This window comes from Orcinus orca, chromosome 20 (genome assembly GCF_937001465.1).
Source record: "Orcinus orca chromosome 20, mOrcOrc1.1, whole genome shotgun sequence".
Taxonomy (NCBI): domain Eukaryota; kingdom Metazoa; phylum Chordata; class Mammalia; order Artiodactyla; family Delphinidae; genus Orcinus; species Orcinus orca.
Genome location: NC_064578.1, coordinates 49,803,332 through 49,824,016, shown reverse-complemented (window position 1 = coordinate 49,824,016; position 20,685 = coordinate 49,803,332). Strand labels below are relative to the sequence as shown.

The 20,685-nt window shown below is 56.8% G+C and overlaps 2 protein-coding genes across 3 annotated transcripts; both read left to right on the top strand.

Moving 5' to 3' along the window:
• The first annotated feature begins 446 nt into the window (after nucleotides 1-446).
• Nucleotides 447-8,224, top strand: MYPOP (Myb related transcription factor, partner of profilin). Of its 2 annotated transcripts, XM_004271146.3 has the most exons (3): nucleotides 447-576; nucleotides 1,333-1,883; nucleotides 6,959-8,224. In XM_004271146.3, the coding sequence occupies exons 2-3, from the start codon at nucleotides 1,385-1,387 to the stop codon at nucleotides 7,648-7,650; spliced, it is 1,191 nt and encodes a 396-aa protein (XP_004271194.1). In that variant the 5' UTR covers nucleotides 447-576; nucleotides 1,333-1,384; the 3' UTR covers nucleotides 7,651-8,224. The 2 variants fall into 2 exon arrangements, with proteins under 2 accessions (XP_004271194.1, XP_049558681.1); XM_049702724.1 differs by having other exon boundaries at nucleotides 496-1,883.
• Nucleotides 8,225-8,377: 153 nt separating this feature from the next.
• IRF2BP1 (interferon regulatory factor 2 binding protein 1) lies at nucleotides 8,378-13,307 on the top strand. Its single transcript, XM_004271147.4, has one exon. The coding sequence runs from the start codon at nucleotides 11,125-11,127 to the stop codon at nucleotides 12,877-12,879; it is 1,755 nt and encodes a 584-aa protein (XP_004271195.1). The 5' UTR covers nucleotides 8,378-11,124; the 3' UTR covers nucleotides 12,880-13,307.
• Nucleotides 13,308-20,685: the final 7,378 nt, after the last annotated feature.

Here is a 20,685-nt window from a genome sequence, read left to right as displayed (position 1 = left end):
ACGCTCCCCACCCCACCCACGCAGTTGTCATGGAAACGAACCGCTTCCTTCCAGCACCGTCTCCCTCCCTGTCCTCTAAGAGACACAGGCATAGTTAGAGGGCTGGGTGGGCTGGAAGACGGTCCGAAAGGCTAGGAAACCATTCGGTCCCATCACTCTCCAAGGTCTCTCCCTCATCCTCCAAGGATTGCTACGCCTGCGCAGAGACGGAGTCCGAGTACCAAAGCTAGCGGGGAGAGAAAGGCGCGCATGCGTGCGAGGGTTTTGAGCGTGCGTTCTTGTGGCATCAGAGAGCTAGGGGAAAGAGCGCTGCGCTAACCTTGCGCCTGCGCAACTGCGGCCCGCTTACGGAGGCCGGTGGAGGGCAATTCTGCGCTTGCGCTCTGGCGGGAGGAGTGAAACCCAAGAGGTTCGGGCGTTGGGGGACCGTCTGGCGCTAGGTGCGCCTGCGCCTTGGCTCGCGGGGCGGCCGGGGGCGGGGCCCAGAAGGGGAGGGAGAAAGCCGGCAGGGGGAGGGAAGAGGCCGCAGAAGCCCGAGTCTTGACCGACGGGCAGGCGGGGGCTGCGGCGGCGCCGGTGAGTGACCCGCGGCCCAACTCGGTCCCCACCCTCCGCGACCCTCACTCTTCCCAGAGTCTCCCGTAGCCCCAGTTGGCCCCTCCTAATCCCGGACCCTCATAACCCTCAGGGCTCCCCTTGATTCGTGGCAATCCCCAAAGCCCCCACAATCCCCGCAGACCCTAATGCCTAATATTTTATTCTCCCAGTTTCTCCACTGTCCTAGGAGCCCCCAGTTCACGATTATTTCTGGACTGCTCCTCTAAGGACCACTTCTCTTATTGGTCTTACAGACGTCCCATTGCCCTGGAACCCCCAGAGCGCTCCTCTGCTCCAGATCCCCCCCTTCCTGCTGCATCTCCTCTTCAACATCTCCTTAACCCCATCACCCTCGTGCTTCTTTGACCCCCGAGATACCCCCATTCTCCTTCCATTTCCCATCCTCCTATGCCCCCAATTCTCCTCTAACTCCCGCAGACACCCCCTCTTCCTTCCGCTTTTCCTCATTTCCCTCCACTCCTCCATACCCATACCCAATTAACATCAACTCCATGGCCTGGCACTTTGCGCCGCGCCAGGCACAAGATGAGCGCTCAGCCGGTGTCATCTATTATTAGGCACTCTGACGGACCCCCGCTGCCCGTCGCCTCCGTCCGCCCTTCGCCCCCACCCCTATCCCCGGGGACATAGGAGACGGTATCGGGGCGGCCGGGGTGGGGCGGACGGCGCGGGGCCGCTGAACCCCTGCCAGCGCCGTGCGCCCTGTGCCCGCAGCGCCGGCGCCCCCCATGCGCCAGGCGGCCGGACGGCGGCGTCGGGGGGCGCCATGGCCTCGGCGGCGGCGGGCGAAGCGGAAGAGACCACCCGGCTGCGCAAGCCGCGCTTCTCGTTCGAAGAGAACCAGATCCTGATCCGTGAGGTGCGCGCCCACTACCCGCAGCTCTACGGCGCTCAGAGCCGTCGGGTGAGCGTGGCCGAGCGGCGGCGTGTGTGGGACGGCATTGCCGCCAAGATCAACGGCATCACCAGCTGGAAGCGCACTGGCCAGGAGGTGCAGAAGCGCTGGAACGACTTCAAGCGCCGCACCAAGGAGAAGCTGGCTCGCGTGCCGCACTCCACACAGGGCACCGGGCCTGCCGCCGAGGACGCTTTCTCCGCCGAGGAGGAGACCATTTTTGCCATCCTGGGGCCGGGTGTGGCGGGGCCAGGAGCTGGTGCAGGGGCAGAGCAGCCCTCCGCGGCCGCCTCTTCACAGCCACCGGCCCCAAGCGCCTGCGCCCAACGCTGTGTGTTGTCTGACGACCGCAAGGAGGACCGACGGGCAGGTGAGTTCCTTCAGCATCACCTCAGCAAAAGCAAACAGAAATTTTACTTTGTGCCTGATGCTGTTCCAAGCCCTTTATATGGTTCATCAGATCCTCCCTATAGCTGTGGGAAGGGGGTTACTGTTATAATCCCCATTTTACACCTGTGGAGACTGAGGCTCAGAAAAGTGTGGTAATGGTCGGAATCGGGAATGGAACCCAGACCTAGGAGGCTTGGCTCCAGAGTCCACACATGGGATCATCAGCTCACCCATGATTTCATTAAACTGTAGTGTAGGGGGAGTGACTCTGAAGGCAGATAGTCTGGGCTCCAGTTACAACTTTGCCACTCAACTGTGTCATTTGGGATAAGTTATTGCACATCAGTTTCTACATCCATAAAATGGGGATAAAAAATGGTCCCCGCCTCAGAGGTTGCTGGGAAGATTAAATGAGTTAATATGTGTAATTTGCTTGGTACATTACTTCCTTGCTAGCTATTGATATAATTACCAGTGCTGTGAAGCACGAACTGTTTCACCATTTTATAAATCAAAGACTCAGGGAGGTTTGGAAATTTTCCCAAGGTCATGCCCTGAGTAGAGGAGGTGGGGAGAGTGGAGTACAAAACTCCCCACTCAGCCCTAACTCTGGATGATTATTTCTTCCACAGCTATTCCCCAGTCAACTGCCCCGAGCTGGACAGTGTTGGGGACAGAGATGTGACTGAGACATCCTCAGGCCTGTCCTTCTGGGGCTCACAGTCCACTGGGGGAGACAGACCCATGTATAGACAGTGATGACTCAAAGCAGGCAGGGCTGGGCTATGAGAGTCCCTAGGGGACATCTGATCCAGACTGGGAATTCAAGGAGGGCTTCCTGGAGAAGGAGCCATCAGAGCCGAGATGCAAAGAGTGAGGATGAAGAAGAGACGGGAAAGTGTTCCTGGAGAACAGCATGTACAGTGGCTTGGAGACAAGAAAGCTTGGCCAGTTTAGGAAACTGAGAGATGCTGCCCAGTTAGGGGAGGGGAGGAAGGGAGAGTGGAAAGATTAAAGAAAGGACATGTTTTGAGATGAGATCAGAGAGGTCAGCAAAAGCCAAACCTTGCAGGACCTTTAGGCTGAGATAAGGAGTTCAATTTTATTCTAAGTACTATGGGGAGCCATACAAGGGTTTAGAGAAAGCGGGGGCACATGATCCAACAAGGCAGCTCAGGATCATGGAATTTCTGAGAGGTTCATTCACCCACCCAAGGTCACACAGCAAGTAAGTAAGTAGAAGGGTTGGAACTTGAATATAGGTTGTGTCCAACTCGCCGTGCATGCACTTAACCACTGGCTAGATGGCCTGATATATACCATATATATGCATACATATATATGTAAATATGTAAGTAGTTTACATATATATAAACAGTTAATATTGACTACGAGTTAATGGGTGTGCCAGAATTGGATCACATGTGGTTTAAAATAAAGGTCAGGACTTTGGATTTTATCTTGAGGGCATTTGGGAGGCATGAAAGTGTCTTAAGCCAGAGAAAGACACAATCACTCGGGACCCTTGTACTCAATACGAATCAAACCTCAGTGTTTCTACCTGTGAAATGGCCCCATTGAACCAGCGTGGAGATGGCAAACTTATTACTTCAAAAGCTGTACAACCCCTTATTCATTCATTCAACAGATATTTATTGAGCGCGTATTCTGAGGCAGACACCGTGGTAGGTGCTGGGAATACTCTGAAGAAAGAATTTTCCATCCCTTATGGAGCTGACATTCTAGTTACGGAGACAGAGGACAAACAAGTAATCCCCCAAAGCAGATTATACAAAGAGGTGATAAGAACTAAAAGAAGTAAAACAAAGCATGTTAAGAGGATAGTGAGTGATGGAAAGGGGGCCTCTGTAGAGAGGGGAAATTTGAGCAGAGGACCTGAATAGAGAGACTGAGCCAAATAGATATCTGGGGGAAGAGTACTGCAGCTGGAGGAAACAGCAGGTGCAAAGACCCTGAGGCAGGTATGTGCTTAAAGTGTCCTTGATTAGAATCTCACACAGAGATTACCCACTGTGTAAAACTCTTAAAAGAGGAACTGCTCTGATTGAAGGACAGGAACAGGGCCTGGGGCAGCCTGAGGCATCTTTGTTGACACTGGAAGGAGAGATAAGAACCATTTATCTTGTGACCTAATATTTGAATGAAAGAACAGTAACAACCACATTGAGACCTTATTATATGCCAGGTACTGGCCTATGCCCTGGCCCATGGTAATTCACTCAATGCCTGTAACGGCCCTCAGGGAGATATTCCTTTACAGGGTTACTTGGTCCTATGTTCACACACATCCATTTACAGGTGGGGAAACTGAGGCCCAAAGGTTGCGAATAACTATGATTTTAACTCTCACGGTGGTCCTTACATGACGCCTGTGAGCCCTGTGGGCATGAAGGCTGGGCCCCTTTTCTGTTCTTTTTACTCGGTAGACTAGAAAAGCCATATATTTTTCCAGGTGGCTGGAATTCTCATGCCCTTTATGAAGAAGACTCACCACCCCACCGTCAAGCCCACAGCCCCAGCCCAAGGAATGGTTAAAAGCATAGGCTCCAGAACCTGCCTGGTTCAAAGTCCTCTTCTCCCATTCACCAGCTCTGTGATACCTCTTTGGGCCTCAAGTCACCTCATCTGTAAAATGGGCTAATACTGATAGCACGTACCCCAAAGACTGGCTCGGAGGACTGGGTGAAATAACATAGGAGAACTTAGCCACTGCGCCCAGGGTCGGCCAGGAAAGTGTCCAGCCACCGTTAGCTCTGGTTATTGTCTCTCTGCCAGCCTCTCTTACTTGCCCAGGCCGGCCGGCCCAAAGAGTCTGAAGCCCCAGCCTTCGAGCCTGGGGGTGTGGGGGTATAGTGATCCTGGAAGAGGGAACAAGATGTGCACTGAGGCAAGGAAGAAGAATAGAAAGGGGCAAAAGCTGAGGCCTTGTAGCCCTAGAGAGAGGCCTGGACTGTCCCCTGTGGGTGCTGCGGACCTGCGGGAGGGTTGTTGCCAGGACGTGCCCAATCAGTACTGACTCCCAGGAAACCACAGTTCTTTTCTCATTAAAGACAAAATTTTGTGCTGGACATTGTTCTAGGCGCTGGGTAAACAGCAGTGAACAAAAACAAAGCCCTGCCTGATGGAGCTGACATAAGGAGGAGGAGACAGACCACAAACACAGAGCGATCCCATGCCAGGTGGAGATAAGTGCTATAAAAGAAATCAGGTAGGGCTAGGAGAGAGAAAAGGACAGAGCTGCTTCAGACGGAGGGTCAAGGAAGGTCTCTCCAAGGAGGCCATGTTTGAGCAGACGCTGGAGGAGGTGAGGGAGGGAGCCAAGCAGGTGTCTGGGGAAAGATCTTTCCAGGCTGAAGGAACAGAAAGTGCAAAGGCCCTGAGGCAGGAGCGGGCCTAAAGTGTATGAGGACCCAGGACTTCCCTGGTGGTCCAGTGGTTAAGACTCTGTGCTTCCAACGCAGGGTGCTCGGGTTTGATCCCTGATCGGGGAACTAAGATCCCACATGCCGCCCGGCGTGGCCAAAATTTAAAAAAAAAAGTGTATGAGCCCCTGCAGGGAGGCCAGTTTGGCTGCAGTCAAGTGAACGAAAGAGAGTGAGAGAAGGAGTGGGAGACGAGGTTAGGGAGGCAATGGAGGCACATCGTGGGGACCTTGAAAACTTTGCTTTTACTGTGGGTGAGATAGTAGCCACAGGAGGCTTTTGAGCAGAGAAAGACATCTCACTTGTATTTTTTTAACATCTTTATTAAGGTAGAATTCTCATACCATACAACCTACCCATTTAGAGCATACAATTCAGTGGCATTTAGTATATGCATAGAGCTGCACAACCATCACTACAGTCAATTTTAGAACATTTTCATCACTGCGGAAAGAAACCCTGTACCTCTTAGCCATCAACCCCCCGCCTCATTCCCCCATCTCTGCCCAGCCCTAGGCAACCACTAATCTACTTTCTGTCTCTGTAAGATTTGCCTATTTTGGACATTGCATGTAAATGGATCATATGACATGTGGTCCTTTGTGAGTAGCTACTTTCCTGTAGCGCATAACTGTGGTGTATTTTAGTTGGACCCCTGAGGCTGCTGGTGGAGAACAGACTCTAAGGGGCGGGGGTGTGGGCTGGGAGCCCAGTGAATAGTCCAGGTTGGGAGATGGTGGTGGTTGGACCAGGGTGGGGGCCGTGGAGGAGGACAGATGTTGGATTAGTTTGAAGGCAGAGCCAACGGTATTTGTACACGAGTGGTGTCTTGGGAGAGAAGAGTGCGTTTTTGTCCCGAGCAGCTAGAAGGATGGAGCTGCCAGCATCTGACATGGGGTGGCTGAGGGAGGAGCAGGTTGGGGGAGGGCCAGGAGCTCAGCTCCAGGCAAGGGGGTTGGAGGCATTATAGGACGGGATTACTGGAGGGGATATGCCGAGTACACAGCCAGAGGGAGAGCTTCAGGCTGGGCCCGGAAACCTGGGCGCCTCTGCTCGTGGACTCTTCAAGTCCGTGAGCACGAATGAGATCCCAGGTGAGAGGGGGCGGAGGAAGCCCCGCAGGCTTGGGGTTAAACTGACACAGACCAGAGTTGAGACTGAAATCCTGCCCTCCTGACTGGAGAGAGCCCCCTACTCCCCGCCTCCAGAAGTTCCCCCTTCTCCTACTCCAGCCACCCAACCTCTTCTCCAGGCCCTCCTCCCGTGGGGCCTCCCCAGGATCCAGCAGTGCTGCCTGAGGGGGGGCGGGGGGGTGGGTGTGGATGGTTCAGAGCCTTCTAGCATGTTGGCATTTACACTGAATGAGATAAGAGCTGCTTGGCTCGGCAGGGGACCTCCAGGACCCTGTTCCATTAAGGCTGGTATCGGCCACCAGATTATTGTTAAATATTTTGTCTCTCTCCCCTGGGTCATGGGGCTTCTGCTCCAAGGCATGACCTGACTTAGGTTTGAAAAGGATGCCTTTGGGTCCAGGGTGGGTGGGAGGTGGGAAAGGGAAATCATGACAGCGTTAGGGGTCCCCCACATCTTACCTACATCTCTCTCTCCACAGATACACCAGCCCACAGCAAGGGGGGCTCGAGCAGCCCGGAGCCTTGGGCCAGACCCTCCTGCAATCCTCAGGAAGGGGGCTGCCCGGCACCCAAGGAGCGTGAGTCCCCGCCCCCTCCGGCCCTGCAGACCATCCAGCTGCCCCGCCTGGCCTTGTCTCCACCCCCCCCAGCCCCTCCGCTGCCACCACCCCCCGAGCCACCGCAGCAGGTCCAAGTGGCACCCTCGCCTTCCAGCTCCCCCTCCCCTCCACTGCCTCCACCCTCGGCCCCAGACCCCTCCCTGGACTTCCTGCGGGCCCAGCAGGAGACTGCCAACGCCATCCGGGAGCTGGCCGGCACCCTTCGCCAGGGACTAGCCCAACTGAGCGAAGCCCTCAGCGCCCTGCTGCCCCTTCTGCCCGGAACCCCCGCTGACCCACTGCCCCCGCCCCCGCCCCCACCTCCACCGCCCAGGCCTGTCTTGTCCCCCCCCTCCCCCAAGGTGGAGGTCACCCCAGAGCCTGTGTCCGTGGTGGCTGCAGTCGTGGACGGGGCTGTGGTGGCAGCCAGGGGGGTGATCATTGCCCCTAGGAGCGAGGAGGGGGCCCCCCGGCCGCCGCCCGCCCCACTCCCTCCCCATGACTCCCCACCACACAAAAGGAGGAAAAGTTTCCCTACACGGAAGAGGCGGGGGCGGTGGAAATCTCCGTGACATCTGCCGTGGGGTTCAAGCTTGTCTGCGCACCTTCTGCCTGCACCTCCTCCCCCCAGCTTAGCCCAGTGGAGGAGGGCAATGCACTTTCCCCATCCCAGCTGCACCCGGGCTCCCTGCTGCGGGGCACGAGCACCCCACTCCCTGTACTAGTTAGTGCCTGATTCTGGGGGGCCTCCTTGATGGGCCCCCCAGCCCTTATCAGTACAGCGCTGTCTGCCTGGCTGCTTTCCTTAACCCTGACTTCTAAGCCATGGATTTTACGTTATTTATTATTGCCCTTCGTGGGTTGCGGAGGGAACCTGCACATCCCCCTCCCCTAACAGAACTCCTGGCCTTGACTTGAAGACAACTGACCCACTTCCCCTACCCAGACTTTGGAGCGGGTGGGAGTTTCAAGACAAGTCAGAAAATGGATGCAGAGGCTATTGCAGTCTGTACCCTAGGGGCGGGTGGAGTTCTCACTGGTGTAGGTTGAGCCTTCTGCCTCCCGTTGGTCTCTGACCTCCAGAGCTCAACCCCCTCTGTGCTCCCCAGTGGTGACAAGATATCAATAAACTTATTTTTAATATAATTACTTGGGGCTCTGTCTGAGACAGGCCTGAAGTTCCAACGCCTACACCTGCCTCATCCCTCCATGGGCAGGTGACACCCCCTTGAAGTTTTAGAGGCTGGTGGTTTTCCAGACTTTTTTTTTTTTCCTTAAAGCCATCAAGTCCTGTGTTCAAATCTTATTCCTACTTTTTCATCCTTCGGATACCACCCTAAATGTCATCTCTGGGAGGACATCCTGGATTCCTTCCCCCAGGCTAGGGTGGGTCTGTTTCTTGATCCTCTCTCAGCATCCTGTGGTCACTAAATGAACACATGCCCTTATCTATTTAAAGCCTGCTTCCCGTATAGTTTCATGAAGGGAGGAGCTGGTTCTCTTTTTTACTCCCAAACTGGCTGCAGAGCCTGGTAGCAAAGTAGCTAATAGCCATCACCCTGGACTCAGACCTGGCTCAACCCCTGGTGCTGCCCTGGCCAGCTGTGTAACTATGGGCCCCACTGTCCTCATCTGTAATACGGGCATAAAGATTTAGGTGTCTTTGCTGCCTACAACTACATTCTCTTCATCCTTCAGGTCACAGCTCAAATACCACCTCCTCAGGAAAGCCTTTCCTGACCACCCCCCCCCTTTCCCCCAGCAGTTGTGAAAGAAAGGCAGTTAAGTAATCATTTGAGTAAATTTAAATTGAATGACCCTCCATCACCAGGATGAGCCTTGTCAGGGCAAGGCCTGAGCCTATCTTAGTCACTGCTGTGTCCTCAGCATTGCCCAACACAGAAGAAAGGTTGAATCTTTTAAGTAATGGGAGCTTAAAAACAACTTTCATTTATGGTGCTCCTTTTCTGGGCCAGGTGCCATGCTAAGAATTTATTTGCATGTTTGCATTTTAACCTGAAGGTACCCAATGAAAAGCCGATTTTAGGGGGTCTCCATTTTTTCCTGAGAAGTTTAGGGACTTGCCCTAAATTTGTCAGGGGCCAATCCAGTCCACCTGAAGCCAGCCTCCGGCCAGAACTCCTGACTCCAACTACTGTTTACTAAAGAATGGCCCAAAGACAATTTTAGGCGATATGTGGATGGCCTTTTTAACTGTTCTATGGTTATATGTGTATGTAGTTTTATTTTGTAAAAATGTACCTAGTACATAAAACCCATGATCATGCACATAATACTGCTTAGGATGAGGCAAAAGTAAATAGTGTTTGATTCACAGGAGTCAACTTCAAGAAAAATGTTAATAATACAGGTGGTAAACAAAATGGTGAAGCTGAGTCTGAAATTTGGGTAACATAAAATCAGACCTGCTATGGTTGCAGCGGGATGAGGGAGAGTGGGGGCAGGCATTCCCTGATTAGTTTGAAAACTACTAATGAATGCAACCCTGGCAAGTCATTCAAATATTTTTAAGCGCTTAACACAGACCCAGGCCTAGAGAGAGGAAGAGGCTGATGTGGGTTAGAAGCTGGAGACCTGTCTCTCCTCCACATGCCCCCTCTCCAAGCCTGCCCTGCAGTGTTCCATCGCCAGGAAGAAAAAAACATGGGGGTCGCCAAAGCCTGCTTGGGCCTATCAGGTAGTGAGCACCCAAGGTTGGAGAAAGGTGGTCTGGTTCTCGCTCTCCCCAGAAACTATGTTGCCATCTCTGGCCTCCTTTCCGCCCCCCCAAATTGGTGAGCCCTAGAGGGTGTAAGGACCCTCTCACCCGGTGCTCGAAAAGATCCCCCAGAAATTGAGGCGGGGGGGGGGTTATGGACAGCCAGCGGGAATCGGGAAGGCCTCCCCCAACCTCCTAGACAGCGGAAGTGCGTCAGTTTGTTCGCCCCGTAGAGCATTTTGGGAATTGTAGTGAAGTTGGGGTGGGGGGGCGGAGAAACTGACAGTGTAACCCCTTGGAGACCAGAGCGCGCCCGCAGAGCTGGAAGAGAGGGGCGCTCGACCACTCCTTTTAACAGATAAAGCAACTGAGGCTGAGACCGTCAGTCCTCTCCTTTCTCCGGCTTTTGTTGGCCCCAGTCAGAGGCTTATATCCAAGATCCTGGGCAAGACGAAGTGCCAAGTGGACGGTCCTGCCCAACACTAAATTGACAGCTTCCCTTCCCCCCACCCCCGAAAACGTCCAATTAAGGCCCCTCCGCCCCGCCCCAGGAGCTGCTGCCTTCGTAACCGGTCATTGGCCCACCTTTGAAGGGCGGGGAACTGAGCCTCAGAGAAGGCAAGACTTGTCTAAAGCTGCAAAGCAAGTCGGAGCAGAGACTGGCCGCCCGGAAGCCAGTCCGCCCGCTACACTTTCTGAATACGTGGTGGCTCTCACCATTCGTATCACATCCCCGTCCCCAACCCTTTTGCTCGAGCTGCTTGGAGCCAGTCAAACTCCCTGCCCCCCCGGCGAGGAGGGGTAAAGGTTGCGCAGCGGAGAGGCTGTGAGCCCCTACCCTCCGGCAGCCGGCGGTCCCCTTTAAGAAACGGCCCCGGAGGGACTACGTTTCCCAGAAGGCTTTGCCGGCGCGTTATGTAACTTTCCCTGCGTAGCGGCCTCTGGGGCAGAAGGAGGTGGAGGAGGCGGCGGCGGCGGCGGCGGCTGCGGCGGCAGTTGCAGCGGCAGTGGCGGGAGCGGCGGGAGCCCGAGGCGGCGGCGCCCGCGGCCTATCGCGGGGCCCGAGCTGTGCGCCGCGCCCCGGAGCTCGGACCCGGCGGGAGCGCCGACGTGCCTCTGCTTGCCTTTGAGGAGGCGGGAGTGAGGAAAAAGGCTTGGGGCCCAGGGGGCGGGGAAGGGGGGCCGGGCCTGGATCCGCGGGGAGGCCGAGCCAGAGGCCCGACCGTGGCTCGCGCGGTCCCGGGGACACGAATCGAACGTTGGCGGCGCGGATCGAACGTCGGCGGCGGGTGGAACGCGGGGGCTCGGAGGCGCGCGTGCGGGGGCTATGGCGTCCGTGCAGGCTTCCCGCCGCCAGTGGTGCTACCTGTGCGACCTGCCCAAGATGCCGTGGGCCATGGTGTGGGACTTCAGTGAGGCCGTGTGCCGCGGCTGCGTGAACTTCGAGGGCGCGGATCGCATCGAGCTGCTCATCGATGCCGCCCGGCAGCTCAAGCGAAGCCACGTGCTCCCCGAGGGCCGCTCGCCGGGGCCCCCGGCCCTCAAGCACCCGACCACTAAGGACCTGGCAGCCGCCGCTGCACAGGGGCCTCAGTTGCCGCCTCCACAGGCCCAGCCCCAGCCGTCGGGGACAGGCGGCGCTGTCTCAGGCCAGGACCGCTATGACAGGGCCACATCGTCGGGCCGCCTCCCCTTGCCCTCGCCCGCCCTGGAGTACACCCTGGGGTCCCGCCTGGCCAATGGACTGGGCCGCGAGGAAGCTGTGGCGGAGGGGGCGCGAAGGGCCTTGCTTGGCTCCATGCCCGGCTTGGTGCCCCCCGGGCTGCTGGCAGCTGCGGTGTCTGGCCTGGGAAGCCGAGGTCTGACGCTGGCACCCGGCTTGAGTCCTGCCCGTCCAGCCTTCGGCTCCGATTTCGAGAAGGAGAAGCAGCAGAGGAATGCGGACTGCCTGGCAGAACTGAACGAGGCCATGAGGGGCCGGGCAGAGGAATGGCATGGGCGCCCCAAAGCCGTGCGGGAACAGCTGCTGGCGCTGTCTGCCTGCGCCCCTTTCAATGTCCGCTTCAAGAAGGATCACGGGCTGGTGGGACGGGTGTTCGCCTTTGATGCTACTGCCCGCCCGCCAGGCTATGAGTTCGAGTTGAAGCTCTTCACCGAATACCCCTGTGGTTCTGGCAACGTGTATGCTGGAGTCCTGGCCGTGGCTCGCCAGATGTTTCATGATGCTCTGCGGGAGCCGGGCAAGGCACTGGCCTCATCAGGCTTCAAGTACCTCGAGTATGAACGCCGACACGGCTCAGGGGAGTGGCGCCAGCTGGGGGAGCTGCTAACCGACGGTGTCCGCACCTTCCGCGAGCCAGCTCCCGCCGAGGCCCTGCCCCAGCAGTATCCAGAGCCAGCCCCTGCAGCTCTTTGTGGCCCACCCCCACGAGCCCCATCCCGGAATCTGGCCCCCACGCCGCGCCGTCGCAAGGCGTCCCCTGAGCCCGAGGGCGAGGCATCTGGGAAGATGACCACCGAGGAGCAGCAGCAGCGGCACTGGGTGGCACCCGGTGGCCCGTTCTCTGCTGATACCCCTGCTGTGCCCTCGCCAATCGCCGCCCTGAAGAACGTGGCCGAGGCCCTTGGCCACTCCCCCAAGGACCCTGCAGGGGGTGGGGGCCCTGTGCGCACAGGGGGCGCCAGCCCCGCAGCCTCCTCTGCGGCCCAGCCTCCAGCCCAGCATCGTCTGGTGGCCCGAAACGGTGAGGCAGAAGTTAGCCCCACAGCAGGGGCGGAAGCTGTTAGCGGGGGTGGTAGCGGCACTGGGGCGACCCCTGGGGCTCCCCTGTGCTGTACCCTGTGCCGGGAGCGGCTGGAAGACACCCACTTCGTCCAGTGCCCCTCAGTGCCCGGACACAAGTTTTGCTTTCCCTGCTCACGGGAGTTCATCAAGGCGCAGGGTCCTGCTGGGGAGGTGTACTGCCCCAGTGGAGACAAGTGCCCGCTAGTGGGCTCCTCTGTCCCCTGGGCCTTCATGCAAGGAGAGATCGCCACCATCCTTGCTGGAGACATCAAGGTTAAGAAAGAACGGGACCCCTAGGCCACCACTGCCACGAGTCTACTGCCCATCCGCCCCCCCCTTGCCACCCACCGCTGCTGCGGATAAATTATTCCCACCCAGCCCAGTGCCTCCCCCGCCTGTGTACATACCCCCTTCCTTATCCCAGATGGGTCCCCTCCTTATCCCAGATGGGTCCCCTGGGGTAGATGCATTGAGGGTGGGGGGAGAAAACTTGTGGCTTCTGTCCGAGGGGGTGTTTGGGGTCCCTTGACCCCTCCGGTTTCCCTCTCCCCTCCTTGGCTTGGCTTTGCTGCTGCTTGTAGTTGGAGGAGAGGTGTCCCCGCCCCTCCTTGAGAAGGGGCCTCCTGAAATCTCGCTCTTTATAAACGAAGCAAAAGCATTTTATTGCCCCTCTCCCCTATCCCCTCTCCCTCCTTCAATAAACCGAAAGATGGGTTTTTTCCTTCTTGGTCCCTTAGTTGCGTGAGATGCTGCGCCCCCTTTGGGACCGAACTGATCCTGCAGGGGAGAGGACGTTGCCTTGTAGCCTCCAGGTGGCGCCCTTCACTCAGGTGGGCCCCCCGGCTGTTTTTATAAATGCTGGCCAACTAGTCAAGCGTTCTAGCCATCAGCCCGTTTTCCAGATGACAGAACTAAGGCTCAGAACTAAGGCTCTTGCGAGGGAGCCACAGCCAAGCTCGGGAACTAGCCTTCCCTTCTGGCCCATCCCCTGTATCTCCCCCGAAGGTGGAGGACTCAGTGCCACCGACGGGGAGGGTCAAGGGGCATCCGGAGGCTTCCCAGAAGGGACGGGCCGCGAGTTCTTGCTAGGCACGGAGAGAATTAGGCCAGATTGCTAGAGGGACTGCCTGAGGAAAGAGGAAATTTACCTCATGAGGTACACTAACAGGTTCCCTAGATACAAGGTGACTGCTTCTCGCCTCTGGTGGTGCCCTGAACTGCGCGCCCATCTCTGGAGACCAGCCTCAACGGCGGCCGCCCTAAGACACCGTGACTGGCCGGGTAAAAGGCCCTCCCCCCCGCGGTCGCCTCTGATGTGCGCGGCCTTGTCCCGCACCTGTCCCGGCGGGCTGATTATTAACCAGGACTTCCTGCTCGCTGGCGTCAGAGGGCGGGGCCTGAGCCGGCTGCGGCAAAGCAGGGGTTAAGGGTAGGGGGAGGCCCCAAGAGGCAGCCCGCACCCCAGCGGCCTCCCCCGCGACCCTGAGGTGGAGATTTCGTGAAGGGGGCAAAGCCGGGCGCAAAGGCCAACGGATGGACAGAGAGATGGGGAATGACAGTGTGTCCTGCCACCGCACAGCCCTGTCACACGGCTGTGAGACCCTAGGTTGCCCCAGGTCTCAGGAACCCAGATGTTATATCACCTCAATCTGGAAGACCTTAACGTCCTGACCCATCTTGGTTATCCAGGTGTCCCTCCCACACATCCCGCAGACCCTCATGTCCCAACTCCCAAATATTAGGGACTCTAGGGCTTGGTCCTCCACATCTGGAGGACCCTCAGTTCTCGGACTGAGGAGTCCCCTCCCCCAGCCACCGGGTCTCAGGTGTTCTGTCACCCCTGGCACTGCCAGCCTGGGCTCTGGGCAGGGCTGGGAAAACCACCCCTGATTAAATATACCAGGCGATAAGCCAGGAGCAAGGGAGACGCTGGATGGAGCCCCATGCCTGGGCACCCCTCCTGGGCAATCTTGTGGCCTCTCCTGACCCAGCTCTGCAGACCCAAGTACTGGGTAGCTCCCCTCCCCCATCCTCAGAGCTAGAGGCCTCCAGACACGGGGGCGCTGTGCCCCAGTGGGGGCTAAAGAGCTGTGGAGGACACCTGGTCCTTTAAGAACAGCTGGTGGGTGGGTAGGGGCCAGGGGAGTCACCCCCCAGCCTGGCTGGTGTGTATTCTAGATAGAGGTTGGGTTAACTATTAACAGAGCAGGCGGCCTGAACTGTGTGGGTGTAGGGGCCTGGATCAGCCCCTCTTCATTCAGTGCCAGGCTGGGGCCAGAGTGGAGGGGTTCTGGATTGATCTCGGGGATCAGTGAGTAGGTGAAGAGGCTTCATGAAAGGAGAGACAGAGACACAGAGAGACGCAGGGAAAGATGGAGACGACAGAGGTGGGGAGGGAGATGTAAAGAGACCAGCTCACTGAGAGAGAGAAGACAGAGACCCAGAGAGAGAAAAGGAGCTCACTCGGAGATGAGGGAGATGAGATAGAAACAGAGACAAACGTTCAGAAAGGAAAATTAGAGAAATATCCAGATGGGTTAAGAGAAGCTGAGGTACACTGAGGAAATGCCAACCATAGAGACAGAAGGAGAGAGAACAGAGACTGAGATGCGGAGAGAGGGAGGGAAGGCGGGAGGCTGTGAAATCGGGGAAAGGTACAGGTTTGAACTAGAGAGTTAAGACATCTTCAGACTCAAAAGTTCTATGAGACCGAGGGGGAGAACAGAGCTCTGTGAAGAAGGGCAGGGCTGGGTCTGTCTTAGTCACTTGGTCCCCATGACAGGACCTGGCTCACGGCTCACCCTCCAGTTCTCAGCTCAGCTGACCTCTCCTCCAGGAAGCCCTCCTTGACCCTCAGTCTGTGTCAGGTGCCATTTCTGGGGTCCCACTCCCCTATCCCAGCCCTGAGCATTCTAAATCATTATTGTCTGGGGACTGGACTGTGAGCCCCATAAGGGCAGGGCCAAGGCTGTCTCAGTCACCACTGTGTCCCCAGCATTGCCCCGCACTGGCAAGTTTAAAGGATGGATAAATTAATGGTCTCCTTTCTTTCAACAAATGTTTATTCAGCATCCACTGTGTGACAAGCCCTGCAGTAGCTGCTGTGGATACAGCAGGGAACAGAGTGCAGCCCCTGTTCTCATGGAGCTGACATTCAGGTGGGAGATACAGACCCATAAAATGTGACAGCCATGGCGGTAAATCCTAAGAAAAAATAAACCAGGGAAAGGAGACAGAGAATTATGGAGACTGGTATTTTAAAGAGGGAGGTAGGGGGAATTCCCTGGCGGTCCAGAGGTCAGCACTCCATGCTCTCACTGCCGGGGGAGTGGGTTCGATCCCTGGTCGGAAAACTAAGATCCCATGAGCCACGTGGCCCGGACCAAAGAAAAAAAGTGGGACGTAAAACTGAGATGAGGACTTCCCTGGTGGCTCAGTGGTTGGGAGTCCGCCTGCCGATGCGGGGGACGCGGGTTCGGGCCCTGGTCCGGGAAGATCCCACATGCCGCGGAGCAACTGACCCCGTGCGCCACAACTGCTGAGCCCGCGTGCCTGGAGCCCATGCTCCACGGCAGGAGAGGCCACCGCAGTGAGAAGCCCGCACGCTGCAACTAGAGAAAGCCCACGTGCAGCAATAAAAAAAAAACAAACCCAACGCAGCCAAAAATAAAATAAAATAATAAATTTATATTAAAAAAAAACTGAGATAAAACTAAGGGAGGTGAGTGAGTGAGCCACGGGCAATCTAGGGAGATAGCAGCACATGCAAAGGCCCTGAGGTGAGAGCCAGCTTGGTTCATTCCAGAAGCAAGGTGACCAGTGCAGCTATGGCATGAGAGAGAGTCATAAGATTGAGGTCAGAAGGATAGTAGGGTAGGGAGCGTTGGGGGCCCTGTCTGCCATGGTGAGGACTGTGGATTTAGTTTTAATGGGAACAAGTAGAGGGTTTCCAGCACTGAGGGAAGGGATGAAGCAAATGAGACAGAAAAAGCAAGGAATCAGCTGGGATGGACAGCATCCCGTTCACCTCTGTGTCCAGGGCTCAACAGAGGGCCTAGCACAGATGCCCAATGACAGTGTGTGCGCGAGTGAATAAGACCCAAATCGACGAAGAGTCAGAACGACATTACATGGATGGACAGACTCCCAGGGAGAAGCCAGGTAAGGACCCGGGGACGCCCAGGGACAGCAGACACAGACAGACAGACAGCAGCTCAGCTGAGAAGTCCTATTCCTTCCAGAACCCTCCCCACCCGGAAACCTTCCCTGCAGCTGGAAAAATTCCCCAGGCCCCCCTGCCCGCCTTGCCCTGTGGCGTGCCCACTCACACCTCAGGCAGAGGAAGCTGGCAGGCCTCACAGGAACCTTTCTGTGAGGGGGGAGTAGAGGCGGGCGGGCGGGCGGCAGGGACGAAGGGAGAGGAGTGGCGGGCGGGCAGGCAGTGGGCAGCAGCTACACAAAGGCCCCAGTGTCTGCCCCTCCTGCCCCCGGGTACAGATATAAATAATATGTACATATACCTTTAAATACACACACACACACACACACACACACACACACACACACACACACACACACACACACACACACACACACACACACACACACACTGGGGTAGGAGGCTGGGGGCCACACCCTTCCCTAAGGACCCTGATATGGCAGAGGTCTGCTCCTGTGGGGCTTGGGGGCTCAGAGACCCACAGAGACAGTGACCAAGACTGAGAGGCTCGAGCTGAGAGGGACACAGGGACAGAAGGGCGAGAGAGAAACTTACAAAGTGCGAGAGACAAACAGAAAGAGACTGGCCGACTGCGACGCCGAGTTAGAAACCAAGACTGGCTCAAATGGAGACAGGTCAGGAAAGCAGAGAAATCAAACTTCGCTGAGAAAAGACAGAAAAAGTCAGAGGTAGAGGGGCAGTGACAGAAGGAAGACACGGGTCATTCCCCCGAGAAAGGCAGAGCCACAGGGAAACCCAGCTGAGAGGAAGTAGAGACAGAAAGAAGCAGAGAGGCCAGCAGACATCCAGAGAGGGACAGAGAGAGAGAAGCCGGCAGGCAGGCAGGGCCAAGGCTGGGGGCTTGGGAAGGCTGGTGACTGTGGGTGGGGGAGGGTCAGGGCACGTCTCCAGTTTAGGGGCACCGCCTGTGCAGCTCTGGTCCAGCCCAGTCCAGGGCAGGCTAAGGGGCAGGGAGTGGAGGTGAGGGAGGTGGCCCTTGGGTTCCGGATCTTGGTGTTTACCTGGGGCAGTCATTGCAAACAGGCGCCCAGCCTGGCCCATGGCAGAGTGAGGGTGGGATGGGCTGGGCCCCAGCTCTGGGCACCAGTGGGCCCGACACGCCCACCTGTGGCCTGGGTGGTGAGTAACACACACGGTGACACCTGGGTGGATGGTGACACATAGGGGGACAGACACGGTGACACACAGGGACAGATATAGGCAGACCCAGAGTGTCTGAGACATAAACAGACACACAGAAGCCAGTGACAGAGACACACTGTAATAGACACAGTGACAGAGACCAGGACACAATGATGGGCAAACATAGTGTTAGGCTTAGAGACACAGCAACAAAACACAAGAACAGAAGACACAGTGACAGACACAGAGAAGACAATGATAGAACAGTGACATACATGTATACCCAGTGACACAGCACTGCAACACCTACAGAAACCCAGTGAGAAGACACTGACACGGAGACGTACAGGCACACACAACACACACTCACACACTGAGCAGACAAGTCATGGAGTAACACAGAAGCCTGCAAACACCTTGACATTGACACAGACTCATAAACCTCCCTGGCTGCTGGCTTCTGGGGTGCCCCCTCGGCCTCTAGAAGCAGGGTGTGAGTGGCGGTGACCATGACGGAGGGCTTGGGACCCCAGGGCCCTGCTGTGTCGCTGTTGCCCCTCCTATGCTCTAGAATAGCGTCCTGGTTAAGGGCACTGGCTCTGAGCCTGGGTTCAAGTCCTAGCTCCCCACTCACTACCTGTGTGACCTTGGGCAAGTCACTTCATCATGCCTCAGTTTCCCCAATAATAAAATGGGTGGGGGGAAGGATTGGGTCTATCGATTCTGTAAGGTGCTTACATAATGCCAGACACATGGTAAGCCCTAGTAGCTGTTATTATTATTTATTATTATTATTATTTTCATCTCATGTCTTCTGCCCTGCCTTGGCCTCTGTTTCCCCACTCACGGCCCCTCCCTTGGACTATGTCACCTAAAGCCCACAAGCCGTGCCCAGGTCCATCTGTCCCAGCCCAGGCTTCTCTGTGTCCCCATGGCTATCCCCCATCCCTGATCCCTAGCGTCCTCATGTCTGTCCATGCGTCCCATGTCTGACTGCTGTACTTTTCCATTGCTGGCCACCAGCCGGCTGTCCCTGGGGTAGGGGTCACACCTGCCCACGCCAGCCGAGCCGGTGGCCACCAGACACCCTGACGGATGGCCCCACCCTCCCCCCAGGACCCTACAACAACACCCGCCCCTCCGGCCACCTGAGGTCCCCACTGGGGCGGCCTGAGGCCTGAGCCTGGGGACAGGAAGCCCCAGGCCTGGCTGCCCTGAAAGCCTCTTTCAGCCTGGGCCTCCTCCCGCTGCCACCGACTCCTCCTGCGGAATAATATTTGGGCTGTTGGCCGGGGGGCGGGGGCCAGATCCGGAGGCCGCCTGGGAGAAGCCAGAAACCGCAGGGCTTCCTGCCTCGGGCCGGCATGACTCTGGGAGAGACCCCCAGGCCCGAGGGAGGGGGGTGGGCACCCAGGGAGACTGAGGGCCTTTCTCTCGACACCAGTTGTTTTTTCCAGGAACCAGGAGGAATTCCCCAGCCTGCCCAGGACAACGAGGCTGGTGGGACGGCTGACTGGGAGCCAGCACGGCAGGGGGCGGAGGGGGGTGACACGCAGCCGGGAGGGCGGGCACGGTGACAGAAATAGAGGGCCTGGCCTGCGAGGTGGCAGGTAGAGGCGGAAACTCAGGGAGCTGGGAGAGAGAGACCGGAGGAGGAGGAGAGAGGCCAGAGAGCCTAAGGAGTGGGGGGAGGAGGACCCCAAGAGAGGAAGACCCAGAGCCCCCAAGGGAAGGAGGGAGCGATCCAGAGGCCCAGAGAGAGGGAGGACGGAGTCGAAGCCACGGAGCGGATGGAGAGAGAGAGCAAGGCAGAGAATACGAGAGACAGAGGCACAGGGCATGATGAGCAAGCATTTTCCCATAAACCAAGGAACAGACATAAAGGCACAGAGAGAGAGGTAGGGACATAGGTGACACTAAGAAACAGAGAAAGATGGACACACAGGAACTGGGAGAAACATCTCTCCCCCCCCCCCCCGCCCCCCGCTCCCTCTCTCTGTCTGTCTCTCACACAAACCACACGCACGCACGCACGCACTCACGCACACACGCACACGCGCGAACATAAAGAGACAGCCTTTGGTCTTTGAATGACTGACTGACTAAATGAACGAGTGGCTAGAGAGCCAACAACCAAGTAAGACAAATGCAAACTAAGGAAATCACACCCGCTCCAGCGTGGCGGAATGACCTTGGCCCAGTCCCTTCCCATTCTGGGTCTCTGTTTCCACTCTGTGAAACGAAGGGTGTGAGGAACACAGTTGCGTTTCACAGAGCCATCCGTTGGAACATCTGAGCCACAGATATCAGACTCAGAGCCCAGGCAGAGACCTGGAGGAATAGAAACACCCAAACCCCAAACCCAGAGGCTCCCAGAAGCCCCCAGCACCCGAAGGAGGACCCAGCTCCTTTCCCACACACCTGCACGTGAAAGAGACAGACACACCAGGGCCAGTCAACACACGCTCACACACAGCCACAGCAGTCACAGGCACACAGCAAAGACAGGCATAATACACAAAAACGGACATACTTTTTAAAAAAAATACAGACACACGCTGATTCCCAGACATACACATGAAACGCAAAATGACCCACAACGCCGATGTAGTCACACGTAGACTCTTTAAGGCAGCAAGTATGTAGACAAATGGACATACAGAAACACACATCCAACAGAGTGAGACCCAGAGGGTCCCAGGGATAGGTGTATAAGAGAACCACACACACAAAACAATAAA